Source organism: Sinohyriopsis cumingii, chromosome 7 (assembly GCF_028554795.1).
Source record: "Sinohyriopsis cumingii isolate HCF-2022 chromosome 7, ASM2855479v2, whole genome shotgun sequence".
Classification (NCBI taxonomy): Eukaryota; Metazoa; Mollusca; class Bivalvia; order Unionida; family Unionidae; genus Sinohyriopsis; species Sinohyriopsis cumingii.
In genome coordinates this window covers 75169678-75189124 of record NC_142967.1, presented here as the reverse complement: position 1 = coordinate 75189124, position 19447 = coordinate 75169678, and the positions used below count along the sequence as shown (strand labels likewise).

Genomic DNA, 19447 nt, shown 5'->3' with positions numbered 1-19447 from the left:
TACCAGCATTTTATTGGAATCCACTGTGCATTTTTAAGATCGATGAATTTAAATTTTCATTTACATAGCTACGAAAGTTGCCATAATGTCTTTATTCCTGGCATCACTAATTTGCATTTGGTCTGTCGCCAAAGAATTTAAATGACGGTCATTTTCGAAGTGTTAAAATTATCGCACAGAACAATGATTGCAAAGTATATAGTAAATGATGAATTCAGAATATGGAGTTATACCAGAAACCAGTTTATAAGGTTGTCAACCATTTCCGAGATCCTTTCACTTTTGTCCTTGGCAAGATAATTAAGCATGTCTGGTTGTAGTGGTTTGGATTATGCAGATATTTTTTTTTACCGTATATCAATATGTTACCAATATGCTGCGAGAAACTGCTAAGACGTGTACTCTTTCATATGAACCGAAATATATCAAAACTAAAATGCAAACTTTGTAACAACTATGGTGGCGCTACACAGGTAGTATAGACTTCTGAGAGAGTGACGGGTGCAAGGTGAAGTTGTTTGCTTTCGAAACACGCACAGTGAAGAGAATGTTGGTATACTTCGATGTCACTTTCATGTACTGAGGCTGTGATGTCTTTGATTTTTTACTTGTGGACATTCTACAATTTCGAAGCATAACGCTAATCAGCCAAAATAAGTCTAAAGTATACTATCTTTTATTACGTATATGTAATTTAATTTCTTATTGTCAGCAGTTATTAAAACAGTGAAAATGAATTTTTCCAGATTAGACCAATACCAGATACGGAAAGAGAAATGAATGAATTATCAAATATTTACAATCTAAAATGGTTATCTGCTCTGTATTTTTTGCAATTAACCTTTGAAGTCCATGAAATGAAAGTGACCATGCGGAGCTAGCAGCTTTTTTTATACATGTACATCTGAATCAAAGTCAAGCTGTATACTTAACAACCTATATTAACCCATTAAATCATATACCAAAATAAAGGAAATTAACGAGTTTTTAACAACACCTAAGATATACAATGTCCATTTTAAAAAGCCAGAAAAACTACTGAGGAAAACTTGTGAAATTCTTTTTTGTTTAAAACATCTAACTGTGCAAAACACGAAACTCTGTGTGTGTGTGTGTGTGTGTGTGTGTGTGTGTTATAATTTCAGATATAAAAAGAGTACGTACATCGAAACGAAATGCGATTTGAATGGAAATAACACTTTTCATGGTTTGTCAATACTCCTTTTTTCAACAATGGAATTGTATGTTCTCAAAATATTCCCATCAAAAACAGATCATCGGATTCTTCAAACAAAGACTTTCTGCTAAACTCATCCTCGGAATATAGCCCCCTTAATGTAAGTGTATGTCTGTCATCACACATTTTAAGGGACTCTTAACTCAACCAAAATGAGTTTTCCAGACAATCGTAGGAATCCGAAATACAGTTTCTCCATTGAATTATTCACAAAACAAAATGTTTCTAAAGACAGAAAAAAACACAAGATAGATTAATTATTTCACAGATTAGTTTTGAATTGTTTCAAAAGTAAGAACTGTACATGATATTTACATATTAAAAAGAAACTGGTCGTAAAGAATAAATTGTAGGGAATGCTCCAAATGGTTATTTGCAGTGAGTATCCCAACTGCATAGTGCACATAGCATTTTGTTTAAGCTAAATGTATTTGGCAGCATATAGTATTTCGTCAAAAAATGATTTCATTAACAAGAAGGGTTCCTAATTATTGTAGTTATTAATCTGTCGGCAATATGTATTAATAGGAATGTGTGGTATTTCGGGCAGGCAATAAGTTATATCTATTGAGGGTACAAAACAGTTATGGATGATTTTTTTTCTTCAAAATCATATGTAATGGCATTAGCATTCGTAGAAACGCAAATAAATCAAGCCGTATTTCCTCTCTCTCTCTCTCTCTCTCACTCTCAAACTATCGACAGTACATTTCCTTTTATTTGGAACACTTCTTTAGAGGGTACTCTACATATATTCTGAACTTTTAAGAGAGTGACAGGTGTAAGATGAATTGGTCTACAGCATTTGCAACATGCACAGTGGAGAGCATGTTGGCACACCTCCATCTTAATTTCAAGAACTTTCGCTAAAATATCTGTCGATATAGCTCTTATGAAAATGGCGATGTGTGTGTGTGTGTGTGTGTGTGTGTGTGTGTGTGTGTGTGTGTGTGATTTGGATTTGTAACGTAGCTTTTACAATTTTTCAGTCATATCGCTTCATATCGCTACGATGTCTGCAGTGTGGCAGTTTATAGTGATGTCTAGCACTGGGGAATCATGCCGCAGACATGTAGCATGATGTCCCACCCAGCCACATTATCCTGACACTAAACCGACCAGTCCTAACACTATACTCTTAATGCTGAGCGCCAAGCGAGGCAGCTTTTAGTACCATTTTTAAGTCTTTGGTATGACTCATTCGGGGATCGAACCCACGACCTCTCGCAACTGAGGCGGATGATCTAACCACTAGGCCGCCAGAGCGGTCGAATAGTTTAAATGATCTAAGCACACGGTTAAACAATATGACTGTTCCACTGTGTTAAAAAAATCAGCCTGAATTAGTCTAAAGTACATTAATTTTAGCAGTTATTAATATCGGGAAAAGGAAGTTCGATAGATTAGACAATACCAACTTCTGAAAGTGCAATGAATGAATTATAAAATATATAAAATGTAAAGTAGAAAAGTCTTCATCTCTGTTTCACAATTTGCCTCCGAAATCCAGGAAGTGAAAATGACTAAGCAGAGTTAGCAGTTTTTTGGATAGATGCACATCTGAAGTAAGGCTAACCTGTATGCTCTATAACCCATATTGTACCCACCACTCATCCACCAAAATAAAAGGAATTTACAATTATTTTAGCAATACCATAGATACATAAGGTCACTTTTACAAGACAGTATAACCAGTGAGGAAAACGTGGGAAATTCTTCTTCTTTAAAATCTAACACTATGCAAAAATACGAAACTATAGCGTGCCACCTTTGCCGCTTACCACATATCTCAAACACCTCTTTAGCCGCTTACTACTTATCCCCATATATATTTATAACTGCTTATCACTTATCCACGTAATCCCCGTAAATATTTTAGCCGCTTCATAGTTATCCCCGTAAATAACTCATTAGATGCATACCACTTATCCCTTTAAATACTTTTTAGACGTTTACCACTTATCCCCGTTAATATTTTAGCCGCTTACTACATATCCCCGTAAATACTTTCGTCGTGTACCGCTTTTCCCCGTAAACAGTTCTTTTCCCTCTCACCACTTATCCCCGTAAACACTTCTTTACCTTCTTACCACTTATCCCCATTTAACCACTTACCAATGATTCAGGTAAACCATTATTTAGCCACTTACCACTTGTCCCGTAAACACTTATTTAGCCACTTACAACTTATCCCCGTAAACACTTATTTAGCCACTTACAACTTATCCCCGTAAACACTTATTTAGCCACTTACAACTTATCCCCGTAAACACTTATTTAGCCACTTACCACTTGTCCCGTAAACATTTATTTAGCCACTTACAACTTATCCCCGTAAACACTTATTTAACCACTTACAACTTATCCCCGTAAACACTTATTTAGCCACTTACAACTTATCCCCGTAAACACTTTACTTCTTAACCTCGTTAAAATTTACTCCATCAACAAAAATCCCATATTTACCATTAAATATCTGCACAATCTTACTTCTCTGAAAGCTGTATGTATATTTTTTATGTATGTATGTATGTATGTACGTAAGTACGTACGTACGTACGCACGCACGCACGCACGTAAGTACGTGTGTCTGTATGTATGTACGTACGTACGTATGTATGTATGTATGTATGTATGCATGTATGTATATAGGTAGGAAAGAAAGTAAGTTGGTAGGTAGGTAGGAATATATGTATGTTTCATATGTGTAGGTATGTCAGAACAGCAAGATACGTATATAGAGACAATCTGTGTTAAGTAAGAAGTATGCATATGACAAACTGAGGATAAGTATAAAAAGGTGGTTTTGTGGGTTCGTTCGAAAGGATGTACATGGATGGGGAAAATTAAGACAAACTGCATCATAAATTAATCACTTTATCTATATGCCACAATAATAATAATGACAGTAATACAATTTTAAACTGAAAAGTCAGCATATATAATCACCGTAGAAGATACAATAAGGAGTGTGATCAAATTGACACTCCAACGTTCTAACAATAAATAGTGTAATCGAATAGATACTCCGACGTTCTGACAATAAGGAGTGGAACCAAATAGATGCTCCAACATTCTAACAATAAGGAGTGTAATCAAGTGGATAATCCAAAGTTCTAACAATTAGGCGTGAAATCAAATGCATACTCCAAAGTTCAAAAAATAAGGAGTGGAATCAAATGGATACTCCAACGTTCTAACATTAATGAGTGGAATGAAGAAGATACTCAAGAGTAGCAGTAATACTGGAATAACGAAGTATGTGATTATATATTATATTCGTAATATATAGAGAACTGTGTTAGGGGCTCCTGACACAGAAATGCTAACAAAAGGCTTGAACTGAAGTTTACACACCTACGGAAACGGACAACGCACACACTACGTGCCACTGTCTCTGTGGCACAACAAATAATGAAATTAGCGGTTTAGTGTCAGTGATTTTATTTACTGAAAACAACGGCCTTCTAGCAACCAGTGTTGATTCAGTTTTAATTTAGCGAGATATTCAACCCGATAGCATAAAATGTTCACTAAGCAACATAACATAAATTGCCAACTTTTAATTAAAGGGATTCATGTATCGACATTCAAATATGATTGCAGATTACCAGAGTGGTAAAATTATGAATACAATTCTGAACAATAAATTGTGATTCTAAAACGCATTCCATTATAAAAAAACAACTTGAGCATACAATACCAATGTAGAAGAAGTTGTGAATATTTGTATCAGTTATACTTATCTCTGGAAAATTTAGCAAGAATGCTGGGAATTTGATGCAATATATGATCCGGGCCTTCGCTAAAAGCTGAACAAAAGGAGCTTTGTAAAACTAGGTTTTTTTTATTACCAAATACGACACATATCAAGAATTTACAAGATAATATAAATGTATCTCTCTTCTTCATTTTCATACAATGTTCTTGAAATGTTCACAATATACGGATGAATATTGTTTCAATAACTGGAACTACTTTTTTATTTTATTAAAAGCATCGATTTGTAAAGAAATAGATAAACATATTAATCGAAAGAGGATATTATGTGGTTTTTTTTTTTATTATTCCCGATTGATCCTTAGTTCGAGTGCATGTCAGGGGTATTATTTTATTTGCTTTCGAGAAGCAACCTGTATTATCGCTGACAACTATGAGTACCGAATACATCATTTAAACTGGCATGTACGTTTATCAGGAGATTAATAAACTCGCACGTACATTTCTGAATCCGTTAAAGAGATATCGTCAAGTAGTGACAATATGAGATACTGCCTGGATTACTTATAACTAACTGACAGCTAGTTAAGCGATTTATCCGTCTTTCTATACAAACTTGTTACGGTAAAGTCTTATGTCAACTTTCTAAGTTTTTTCCCACATGAACAATATTACTAATAACAATTCACAAAGATGACTTGTCTTAGTTCTCTAACTGGATTGTTGCATATAGGAAAGAAAAGAAAATTTCAACAAGTATCTCATAAAGAAGCCTTGATCAAATACATTTGTCATTGTATAATCCAATCTTCTGCGACATAAACGTCTTGGATCTTACAAAGCGGATTGATTGATTGAGTGAGTGAGTGGTCTTCCAGCGCACAACACCGTAAGATTAAACAGCGCCACATAGCTTAATTTAATGTATTTAAAAACTCACAAAGGATGAAAACAGTATGGCTCCAAATGTTTAAATGTCGAAAAATAATCTACACACCAAATTATACATACCAATGAATAAAGAGTATCCAAAGCAAAATTTTACATCATGGGTACAGATATAACGTAGTCACCACGCTCAGAATTTAATGGATCACAATAGACAAAGACACTGATATAGGAATGTTTACAGCATGAACGGCCGAGCACTTGCACACTCAAAACTTTAAAGAAAAATTAAATAATCAGAATCTAATATTACCATTTTTACGAAGATTTCCAAAAACATAATGTAAAGAATGTATTTTAAAGTTACAACATGAAGATATTGTGTCAAATAACAAAGACTTTAAATAGACGTGATGTCTACCTCACAGAACAAAGTCATTAGTTACAAAATTAGCTACTATGTGCTTTACGCTTATTTTCTAAAATGAACACAACGCTCAGTGCACAAAATGACAAAAGTAATTCAATGCGGGCATCGGCAAAGACGGATATAAAATTGGCCTGACGAATTCAGCAGGGTTATAGAGACGCTTGCCATCCTGTACCAATATTGTTACAGCTGCTTTTCTTGCAGCGTGTGCGAAAGATTGTTCCTGTTGCAACTGTCTGCGTTTTGTCTTATATCGTCTGTTCTGGAACCAAATTTTCACCTGGGTTTCCGTCAGTTTCAAGCTTTGAGCTAACTCTGCCCTCTCTGGGCCACTCAAGTAACGCTGGTGCCGGAAACGACGTTCTAACTCAAATACCTGCGCATGCGAAAATGCTGCCCGTGACCTTTTCTTTCGAGGCTTCGGATGGCCTGGACATTTATCGGTTTTCCCATCGATATGTGCGTATTGGAATTCCTCGCCCTTGTTTATATTTTCATCTTTGTCATTATTTGAATCTGAAAAAAATTCGAAATTATATTGTATTCACCACAAAAATTGACTCAGTTAAATGAAGCATGGTGGATAGTTTTATGTGAAGAGTGTTGGGGAAATATTTTAGACTAATATTTTACATTTCTTTCTTTAAATGCACGAATGTAAAGTGCATTATGATTAGTTATAATTATATTTTAAACTTAAGTCACGCGTTAGCTTAAATCACCGTATATTTCTTTAATTTGATTAAAGCGAAGAAGATTTCGAATAATTTGACATTTGTATACCTCCTCAGGACTATGGTACGAGCATATAGTGTTACCTCTGTCTGTCTGTCACACTTTGGTTACGTTTTGCGTTTAGGTCCTTTCAGTCACTGCGGTTGGACATCCATGTTATGCAAATACATTTTAGTTTCGCACGAAATTCGTCATGCAACCTCGACCTGTTTAAAATTTCAGCGTTATCTAAATTTCTTTTTACCTTAGACACTTTTGGTAAGAAGACATTCACGTATATATATATATATATATATATATATATAATTTCAAAGAAAAAAGTATTTTACCGCATTGAAAATTTATTAAGTCGAGGGATTGAAAAGAATATTGTGAATAAAATCTGCTAAAAAATTTGAGTAGTTCCATCTTGAAAAATTCTTCATTGATGAGTTCCTTGTTTTATAATTTACAATAGTGTAAAGAATATGTATGTTTAAAACATGCCAGTATTTGTCTGGGAGAAAAACCATCTGTACAATCGCACATTAAGTGCCACTTATGACTGCTCTGGGCTTTTATTATCGGCTTACGATGGCCTCGAGAGGCCCGATCACGTTCTATATCACGACACGAATCTTCCCACAATATATCTGTCTATTATCGGTGAAACTTGAGAGCTTCTTGTCATTGGATAATAATAATAATAATAACAATAATAATAATAATAACACCAGCAACGACTAAAACAATAATAATAGAGCAAATGCATATGTAGCATTGGTAATAGTAGTTACAGTAACAGTTGCTGTTTTGTAAGTTTTCATACCAGATCCTAACAAGAAATAAAAAAGCTATCTTGGGTTGTATCTTAAAGACTGGACTCAGTTTTGGAGTCGTTAAATGCACTAGATCTAAAATCTTCTCCAAACAGGAAAACATGGCATTGAGCATACACAGAAGAATTCCGACGTACAATTGAGGCAAACTACAACATTCTAGATACAAGTTTGCAAGACGTTGTGCAAAAGCAACACACACAAAAATATCAAGGAAAAGGTCCATGATTCCATGATTCAGCGATATGGAGAATACATTCCTATTTCCTAAATTGTAAGTAGGCAATGAAGTGATGAATCTCGTCCAAAAAAGTTTAGAGTAAGTATTCAGAATATTTAACACAAATTTAGGAAAGATACAGAATAAGAAATTATAACAAAAGAAAAAGCAGGATTCCGTTTCAGTACGATTTTTATAGTTCCAAATTTTTTAACAATTCTATAGATTAGTTTAAATCGCACCATGTGACACTGAAAACTAATTCCATCAGTATAATTCAGCCAAGGCAATCAGTACCAAACAGACATATCTCATGGAAATAATATCTATATTGTCTATATCCCTGCTCAACAGACCACAATAATGTAATTTGGTAATATAACACGATGACACGAAGCCTAGTTTGTGAGTGACGTATTGTCAATGTGTTGCCATGCAGAAACCTATGATGCGTGTATGGCACTAATTTATAATGATAATTTAATAATTCCCTGAGATATTTTGCTTAATAAAACTTGTCTGGTCTGTAATATTACAGTATATCCAAAGTTTAAACATGTTACGTTAATGCAGTTGCAGTTTTGTCCAGTATACAATGCAAGCTCTTCGTGAAAATTTAAGAAACTAAAAGAAGGGAAAAAGAAGAAAGAAGACAAAAATAAGAATATGGTTATAATGGCAATGATAATAAAACAATAAAACAAAGACGAGGAAGATAAGAGAGTTGGAGAATAAAGATGAAATAAAGCAAAGCTACAACAATCTACAGTATAAAATTGACGCCTCTTTCATTTGATTTTATTTTTCAATAGTTTCCGTCAGATAAACCTGTGATCTAAATTAGTTTGGCAAATAAATGATTTCACAACGTCACGATACAGACTGACATTTGAAAACGGTTGTTTTTTTGTACGAATTCAGTATTAGATTTAAGAAGCAACATGCCTATTGAGAATTATTTTTATTTAATATATGAGGAATATTTATATCAACAAATAAAACAATCCTTGAGCAAGTATTTTTCAAACTCCAATATAAAACCGTAGTTTAGGGTTGGTTACCCAGTTATAGCATGCAGGATAATTTATATAATCAGTACTCAGTTACCGAATTCAGGATAGTATATAATCAGTACTCAGTTACCGAATTCAGGATAGTATATAATCAGTACTCAGTTACCGAATTCAGGATAGTATATAATCAGTACTCAGTTACCGCATTCAGGATAGTATATAATCAGTACTCAGTTACCGAATTCAGGATAGTATATAATCAGTACTCAGTTACCGTATTCAGGATAGTATATAATCACTACTCGGTTATCGCAATCATGATAGTATATAATCAGCACCCAGTTATCGCATTCAGGATACTATATAATCAGCATCCAGTTATCGCAATCAGGATAGTATATAATCAGCACCCAGTTATCGCATTCACGATAGTATATAATCAGCATCCAGTCATCGCATTCAGGATGCTATATAATCAGTATGCAGTCATTGCATTCAGGATGGTATATAATATGCACCCAGTTATCGTATTTAGGATAGTATATAATCAGCACCCAGGTATCGCATTCAGGATAGTATATAATCAGTACCCAGTTATCGCATTCAGGATAGTATATAATCAGCACCCAGTAATCGCATTCAGGGCAGTATATAATCAGCACCCAGTTATCGTATTCAGGATAGTATATAATCAGCACCCAGTTATCGCATTCACGATAGTATAGAATCAGCACCCAGTTATCGCATTCACGGTAGTATATAATCAGTTTCCAGTCATCGCATTCAGGATAGTATATAATCAGCACCCAGTTATCGCATTCAGGATAGCATATAATCAGCACCCAGTTATCGCATTCAGGATAGTATATAATCAGTATCCAGTTAACGCATTCAGCATTGTAAATAATTAGTGTCCAGTTATCGTAGTCAGGATAGTATATAATCAGCACCTATTTATCGTATTCAGGATAGTATATAATCAGCACCCAGTTATCGCATTCACGATAGTATATAATATGCACAGTTATCGTATTCAGGATAGTATATAATCAGCACCCTGTTATCGCATTCAGGATACTATATAATCAGCACCCAGTTATCGTATTCAAGATAGTATATAATCACTACTCAGTTACCGCATTCAGGATAGTACATAATCAGTACCCAGTTATCGCAATCAGGATACTATATAATCAGCACCCAGTTATCGTATTCAAGATAGTATATAATCAGCACCCAGTTATCGTATTCAGGATAGTATATAATCACTACTCAGTTACTGCATTCAGGATAGTACATAATCAGTACCCAGTTATCGCAATCAGGATACTATATAATCAGCACCCAGTTATCGTTCAAGATAGTATATAATCAGCACCCTGTTATCGTATACAGGATAGTATATAATCAGCGCCCTGTTATCGCATTCAGGATAGTATATAATCACTACTCAGTTACTGCATTCAGGATAGTACATAATCAGTAGTCAGTTACCGCATTCAGGATAGTACATAATCAGTACCCAGTTATCGCAATCAGGATACTATATAATCAGTACCCAGTTATCACAGTCAGGATATTATAGAATCGGCATCCAGTCATCGCATTCAGGATAGTATATAATCAGTACCCAGTTATCACAATCAGGATAATATATAATCAGCATCCAGTCATCGCATTCACGATAGTATATAATCAGCACCCAGTTATCGCAATCATGATAGCATATAATCAGCACCCAGTTATCGCATTCAGGATAGTATAGAATCAGCATCCAGTCATCGTATTCAGGATAGTATATAATCAGCACCCAGTAATCGCAATCATGATAGTATATAATCAGCACCCAGTTATCGCATTCCAGATGGTATATAATCAGAACCCAGTTATCGCATTCAGGATACTATATAATCAGCACTCAGTTATCGCATTCACGATAGTATATAATCAGCACCCAGTAATCACATTCAGGATAGTATATAATATGCACCCAGTTATCGCATTCAGGATACTGTATAATCAGCACCCAGTTATCGCAATCAGGATACTATATAATCAGCACCCAGTTATTGCATTCACGATAGTATATAATCAGCATCCAGTCATCGCATTCAGGATACTATATGATCAGTATGCAGTCATTGCATTCAGGATAGTATATAATTAGCACCCAGTTATCGTATTCGGGATAGTATATAATCAGCACCCACTAATCACATTCAGGATAGTGTATAATCAGCAGCTAGTTACCGCATTCACGATACAATATAATTAGTATCCTGTCATCAGAAAAGTATACAACCAGAACCCGGTTATGAAGGATACTATATAATCTGTATTCACGATACTATATAATCAATATCCATTTTTAGTATAAAATGTACATTATTAATAGTATCCAGTTATCGCATACAATATATCATCAGCGTGACGCTGTCAACTTTTCATCAGAAAGTCCACCTCTGAACCATACGGCAAGTTTCAAATTTACGCAAAATAATTTGATTTCGTATGCATCCTTACTATTGTTGAGAAGAAAATGTTTGACGAAGCAAAAATTATTAATCAAGCCATACGCCATTACTAACACAAACATTCATACCTTAGACAATTTTTTCGTGTTTCTATGGAATTTTTATATCAATTATTTTAAAAAATTTAACTAAATCTTTTTAAGACGTATTTTTATTACGGGAGGTTTTAAAGAAAAATATCGTATCTTTGGAAAGAGGTCAAACTGTAGGAACATATTTCTTATATATATATATATATATATATATATATATATATATATATATATATATATATATATATATATATATATATATATATATATATATATATATATATATATATATATATATATATATATGTATAAGAAGAGACACTGATGTAGCTCGTGTCCTAGGCTTTGATTGTACGGATTCCTAAATATGTCAAGGTGTTGGAAAGAAAACGTTTCATAAACTGTGTTATTTTCGTACAATTTTATACATTGTCTCTCTTTCATATCTTGCTGACCTTCTACTTCCACGTTTGGTGAGACAAACAGGTATAATCTTATCAATAGGAATAATTTTAATCAATTTTAAACTCTAAATAACTTGATATATAATGCTTGGAATTCACTCCAGATTCAATAAAAGGTGAAAGTAATGAGTCCGTCTTCACAAGAAAAAAAAAAGGGGGGGGGGGGCTAAGACAACAGAAATACCAATCCATTTCTTAGTTGGTAACAGGATATTATCCGTTCTGAATACAAGAACCAGAAATAACTCTAGTTATATCCATAATTATTTATATTCTAATCATTAAAAAAATAATACATGTTGAGCTTGTGGAGGGGATATAGAAAATGCACATCATCATTACATATGTATTTACTTTATTGAACATCGTAGGAAACTGGTTTAAGAGCTAACTCATCTCGATATACCAATGACTTTTTTAAAAAATTGTTATATGGAATATTCAAAATTCTCTGTCTGTCTGTCTGTCTGTCTGTCTCTGTCTCTCATGCATATATCCCTGAATCTTGTACCCTTATATATCATTGTGTTAAGCCATATTAATTCATTGCCGATATCCATGAAAATTTATTATAGATTGCAGGGGAAGCAATCTAAATTGTGAGATCTTGTCGCCCAAAGATTTTCGTCAACATTTATGGAAACAACATATGTTTAAACTATCAGCACAAATAATATAAAAGAACATAAATAATATAGAATTATACAAATATTATAAAATATCATAAATATTAAAATATTATAGAATTATACAAATATTATAAAATGACATAAATATTATAGAATTATACAAATATAATAAAATGGCACGAAAGATGGAAAATGGCACAGAAAATATAAAAAGGTTCTCTTGTGTTATTTGTAACGCTCTTTCTTTCCTCTTCACCTTTTCATTTTCATACAATTGTGTAAATAGTGATGTAAATCATTTGCACACTTTTTCCAAATATTATGAATGATAATTTGCGATATGTTTGTGCTTATATGAAGAGGAAAAAGAATTTAATATCTTGTGTCTACCCCCATTTATGTTGATATTATTTTTTTTTTTTTTATTTTTTTTCAGGGCCAGTAAAGCACGGCTGAAGTAAACTGTAGAGTACATGATGGGTTAGTTCTCGGAGTGAAATAAATGTGTTAGTTTTATGTAATAATTGTATTTGTTTCTTTATTCTTTCATTCTTTCTTTACTAGACTGTAATTTACATACTTGTTTAAAAAGATAAATGGATCAATTGCATACTCTGTGCAGATAAAAATGAAAAATTTGTAATATGTCTGATCCCTTCCCTTTTATTTTAAGGCCAAAAAGTATGCTTGAACTTAGTTCAACCGTTCCTCAGAACGTGTGTGTGTGTGTGTGTGTGTGTGTGTGTGTGTGATTTGGATTTTTAACTAGCTTTAACAATTTTTCAGTCATATCGCTACGTTGTCTGCAGTGTGGCAGTTTATAATGATGTCTAGCATGATGTCCCACCCAGTCACATTATACTGACACTAGGCCGTCCAGTCCTAACACTAACCTAAGTGAGGCAGCTGTTAGTACCATTTTTGTAAGTCTTTGATATGACTCGAACCCACCATCTCCCGCATCCGAGGCGGACGCCTAACTACTAGGCCACCGGAGCGGTTCCTCAGAACTAGAAGGATTATTTTAAATATATACTGCAATATTGGATAATTGTTGTGGAATATTTATTTATTTATTTATTTATTTATTTATTTATTTATTTATTCATAGACTTGATTTTAATAGTCAACTATTGTGATCATGCATAATTTTATTGTTAGTTAAAAATTATTCATGACACTTTTATTGAACACTCAAGTTAGAAACAAAACTGGAGAGGGCCGATGTGTCTGCTGTGTGTCTTTATACCTTCTTTAAAAAAAAAGTCATCTCCTACTTGCATAAAACTGTACATAAGCAGCACGTAAAATTCCGATATTTGAGTACAAAAGCGTATGACTTCAAAACCATTCAAAACCAACCGGATTGTGAAGTAATATATAAAAGGAATCACTAAATGGTCCTTCGAGGGTGGTCATCCATGATACAATTGATTATTTAAATGTGTTTTTATAAGACTAAATCACAATAATTCTTTCGTTTGAAGCAATGAAAGTTGATTGTTTCCATTCGTTATGAAGGAAATGCAGACCATTTTAAACAGGCGTGTGAAATTCAATGGGTTACTGGGACTGCAGATGACGAATGGACATTCCCTTATGAGGCACGGGGTTAACAAAACATAATTTTCCTTTTGTGCCGAGGCGGATCAGACGATATTTTTAGGGTTCAGATGAAAGATGCTTTATAAGATATACGTATATTAGGTGAAACACGAGAGTGTTGAACATATGTGAAATTTAATTTTTTAAAAGATAGCTTTCATCTTTTGCATTTTCAAAGCATTTCTCAAGAGCTAATCTTATGAAAACATCATTATGCATTTCTTCTGTTTGTGTTTGTTTCTTACGATTGTTTCTTATGGGCTTTTTTTATAAAAAATTATTAAAAAATATTTCTGATTTCAAATTATCAAAAATACATGTTGCACCGTGAAACAGCTGTTGGCTCAAGTCGTTTGATGTACCAAACAACGTCGATGGTAGTGGATTGAACGTCATTTCTTAGCACATGACAGACAATATATATATGATGGCTAGTATATTTGGTGGAGGAAGAACTCAGAAAGACTCGAACACACGTCAACAGAAGTGACATGTCGGTGATCCGGAGGATATGACCAGCAATAAGTGAATTGTCAGTGGTCCGGGGAACATTGCCTCTATCAAGGGAGGTTTAGTCTATGAAGAATATATATATATATATATATATATATATATATATATATATATATATATATATATATATATATATATATATATATATATATATATATATATATATATATATATATATATATATATATGTATGTATGTTTAAATTACCTCTTGCCGGTTCCTCGTTTCGCTTAGTTTATATTTCCAACTCGTTTAAGTAAGCAATCACTATGCTAAAGCCAGAGATTTCACTGTTCAACTATTTTCTTCATTTAAACCATTTTTCTTGTTTAAATCATACGTGTGTCTTATATTCATTTAATCAATAGGAATGGGAAAAAAAACTAAAAGAAGCAACTTATCAATTTGTAATGGAGATTATTGGCAAAAGGTTAAGAATTACATGTTGCAGCGGTCACACTTGACACGGCTTTGCAGCGTTCATTCATTTCGTCAATACACAGTTGATTGTAGTCAATTTTAACTGCTTTGGAAATACAAGAATGTAGCTGTGCATCTGAGTTTGTTTTTGCGCTATGATATAATCAGAAAGAGGGAATTTGTGGAGTACATTTGCGCTGTGATATAATCAGAAAGAGGGAATTTGTGGAGCACATTTGCGCTATGATATAATCAGAAAGAGAGAATTTGTGGAGTACATTTGCGCTGTGATATAATCAGAAAGAGGGAATTTGTGGAGTACATTTGCGCTATGATATAATCAGAAAGAGAGAATTTGTGGAGTACATTTGCGCTGTGATATAATCAGAAAGAGGGAATTTGTGGAGCACATTTGCGCTATGATATAATCAGAAAGAGAGAATTTGTGCAGCACAAAAGAACAGTATTGGCATTTGTTTAATATCACATATATCCGAATATATTTCAAGTATATTTTTGAATGATCAAAGTAGAGAATGGATTAAATTTATTTGCAGTAAAAGGTGGAGTTCTTTATGTGGACAATTTCATTCTCAGAAACATACGTTCGAGGATTATGCTCGAAATATGCAGATATTTTTATGAATTTATTTTGGACATTTTAATTTCACACTACTTGTTTTTATACTAAACGTTTTGTTTTATTTGATCATTTTTTACTTAAGAGATTATAAACAACTATATATGTAGTTAATTTGATTGCATTTCAGTGACGAGCTTATAAATAGCTAGAGAAATAGTTTATTTGAACGCGTTTAAGTGAAAAGGTTATAAATATATCGACTTGTGATTAATATGATCGCGTTTTAGAGAAGAGCCTATACAGAACCAGACATATATTGAATTTGAATGCATTTTAGTGAAAAAAACTTATGAACAGCTAGACATGTAGTTAACTTTGCTGCATTTTAGTGAAGAACTTATGAATAGCTAGACACGTAATTAATTTAGTTGCAGTTTAGTGAAGGGCGTATAATCAGCTAGACATGTCGTTAACTTGGTCGCGTTTTAGTGAAGAACTTACGAATAGCTAGACATGTAATTAGTTTAGTTGCATTTTAGTGAAGGGCTTATAATTAGCTAGACATGTCGTTAACTTGTTCGCGTTTTAGTGAAGAACTTATGAATAGCTAGACATTAATTAATGTATGGTATTTTGTGACGATGCAATAATTAATGCATTCTTTTTCTTTAAAGATCCCACTAATAAAATATATTTTGAAATTTTCGGATTTTTCAAGCATTGTCCTAAATTGGTATGGTTAATATTTCTTGGGGGGGGGGGGTGAGATTTCTGCGATATTTGTATTAGATGCACAGAATCGTAAGTCTAAGACAGATGAGCTCAGTTTAAGTAACGCTTCTTAAAAATGTAACTCCACCACGAAAAAATTAACGAAAGCAAGGAAGGGGAACAAGAATATCCCTTCTGATTTATGATATTCAAGAAACAATTGAATGACATTTCGTTATTTCTGTTAATTATATAACAAGTTCATGACTTGTTTTCGTTCCCGTTAATGTATTGGAAGAGATAAAATTTGGAAGAATAAAAAACAGCTCTTATTTTTTTTTTACTTTTCTATCCGAAGAATATATAGAGGTTAAAAGAAGAGACGACAGAAATCTCTTCCAAAATTTAATACTGTATATGTTCGACAGCTACAGGCATACCTTACTCTAAATGTATTTTACAAACATTACGAAGAAAATTAAACTAAAGTTTTTGATACCTGAAACACTTTTAAAAAGGAAATAAAGGTAAGCGAAGCATCAAAGGACACAAGTATAGTCTTTGTTGCTTCAAAATCTAATTTACAAAGTTATGTTTGATATTCTTTCAATTTTTTTTATGAAAGTTAATATTCAGTTTGAGACACTATTGGAGTTTTGTTGCATAATTCTAGCTAAAGAGGCACTGTAGTCATTTTTTTTACTTTGTTTTGGGGTGTGTGTGTGTGTGTGTGTGTGTGTGTGTGTGTGTGTCTTTTTGGCAAATTATTGATATTTTATGTTTAGGATTTTTGTTTACTTTGTTATCTCCAAATTTTAGAAATTGTTGACTTTTCTCACATAGTTTCAAAATCCACGTTAGCAAGAGGCGTCCGCCGAAGCTACAAATTGACGTTTGACATGGATGATCTATATACATTTCTTTTTTCTTTTTGAAGATGGTCTTAAATCATTCTTTAAAAAAAGACAATTCCTAAAATAGCAGTATTCGGTTCTTAGAATATTGAGGTTGACAGCACCTTGTTGGAATATAAGTATATTTATTAAAAGCTATAATATGATACCTCAGCAGAGACTTGAATCAGCAATCAACTTTCCTTTGCCAATTAAACATGCTTGATCATGTTTTTGCTATATATTGCTAAAACATTTGAAAATACGTAGACCTCTGTTTTACTGCTTAAATTGTTCGACAGTATTTGTAAATATATGTCAGAAACTTCCATATCATGCGTGGAGTTAACTAATAATTCAAACTTATCACAAGTAATCGTGGAAAAATTTAATAACACTTATGAAAATAACTGAGAAAAGTTAAAGAAGTTCATTTCAAAGATACACTCGTTAATAAGTGTCAACATTTAATCCGAGAAATTCTTTTTTTCGGTCCATGATATTCTATTGGACAAAATAACAAGATTTTGCTGATTCTTACTAATAATTATCTTTCTCTCTGACAAATCAACTGACAGTTTCTTAGGAAAAACTTACCGTCTCTCGGTTTCTTGTCCTTCCGAATGTGTTTGAATTTGTCTGAATGATATATGTGCATTTCGTCGTCGTCATCATCATCAACATCGTCGCTGCACCGTCCGTCGATGGACGCCTTTCTCTCCTCGCCAGTCCTGGAATCTCTGAGGTTGTTTCGGAAGGAGGTTGCCCGGTCTAAGGTCGGAGAACCCTCATCATCCGACGACGTATCTATATTATCAGACCAAATATCGCCTTCCTCTGCTTCAGCCTCTATATAATTTTGTAAATTCTCAATAAGACAGTCAGGTTCAGTTTTAATAATACGAGTTACATCACACTTATCATGAGCTACGAGTTTGTCACTGTTACGCACCATTTTATTAAAATCATATCCGGAATCATCGGCGCATTTTAATTCGTCTGACGTACATTTCTCCTCACTTTTCTCGAAATCAAGATTTGGACGAATTGTGAGATCCAGTGCTGATGAACAGTTCGACTCGTGGAAACCGAAAACTTTACCTTTCCGGATGAGGGAATCTTTCGATGAAAGGTCCCCTTGCCTCATGGTAAGAATGTGTTCTATTGAAAAGGGGGACAATGAAAACCCCTTCTTTTCCTCTGTCAATGCAGCCGAAGTTGGAAGGACTGCTATATGGTTCTGTTCCATTTTCTGTGTGTGGATAAAAATGTCTCTTTTCATTCAAAAGTAAACGTCTTTCCCCGTTAAAGAATCGTTTTATTTTTATAACTTTTCCGTTATGTTTCGAGACGTAAGATTCCTAATTTACAAACAAACATAACCGTTATTCCTTAAATTAAGTTCTATTAACGTGAATTATCACAGCATTTTTCTTTATCATCTCCTGCGAAGCACAAAAGAACTAATTCAACAAGAGTTTCTTTCACATAGAGACGAATAAAAGAGAAAGACTGCAGCGTACATTTATGTGATAATCCCCAACAGTTACTCGTCTGTGTCAATCAACGGAATAACAGCAATGAAGTCCAAACTTGTGCAACACTTTCAAAGTTCCTTCTTTATCTATTTAATATGCTAGCATTATGTGACAATAAGCAGTTAAGATTTCATCTAATAGATAATAGTTCATATCTGAAGCCAAGTTATACGAGCCTCGTTTTGGGACTCAACTTATTTTTGATTGACAGCCAATTGGAAGAAGGGGATTATTTTATCACTTTAACCAGGCGGGGGAAATGAGCAGCCGGCAACGGAACATTTGAGACTATTGCCAGTAGATTTACTCGGTAATCGAGGCAGCTAATAGTAAACACACAAGTCTGTGAGAGAAAGCAGTCAGCGAACAACCTGAAATCAATAAATACCATGCAAATCACATCGCTATCAACAAATTAATTTCTTGACGCCTTAAGGTATATCATCGTATGGCTATTACAACTC

At 33.6% G+C, this 19447-nt stretch overlaps 1 protein-coding gene across 1 annotated transcript; it reads right to left on the bottom strand.

The window, feature by feature from the left end:
• Positions 1–4101: 4101 nt before the first annotated feature.
• LOC149795532 (uncharacterized) lies at positions 4102–19055 on the bottom strand. Its single transcript, XM_089964109.1, has 2 exons — positions 18043–19055; positions 4102–6791 (listed from the first exon to the last, which is right to left on the bottom strand). Exons 1-2 carry the CDS (start codon positions 18725–18727, stop codon positions 6343–6345), a joined length of 1134 nt encoding a protein of 377 aa, XP_089820235.1. The 5' UTR covers positions 18728–19055; the 3' UTR covers positions 4102–6342.
• Between the last annotated feature and the right edge of the window lie 392 nt (positions 19056–19447).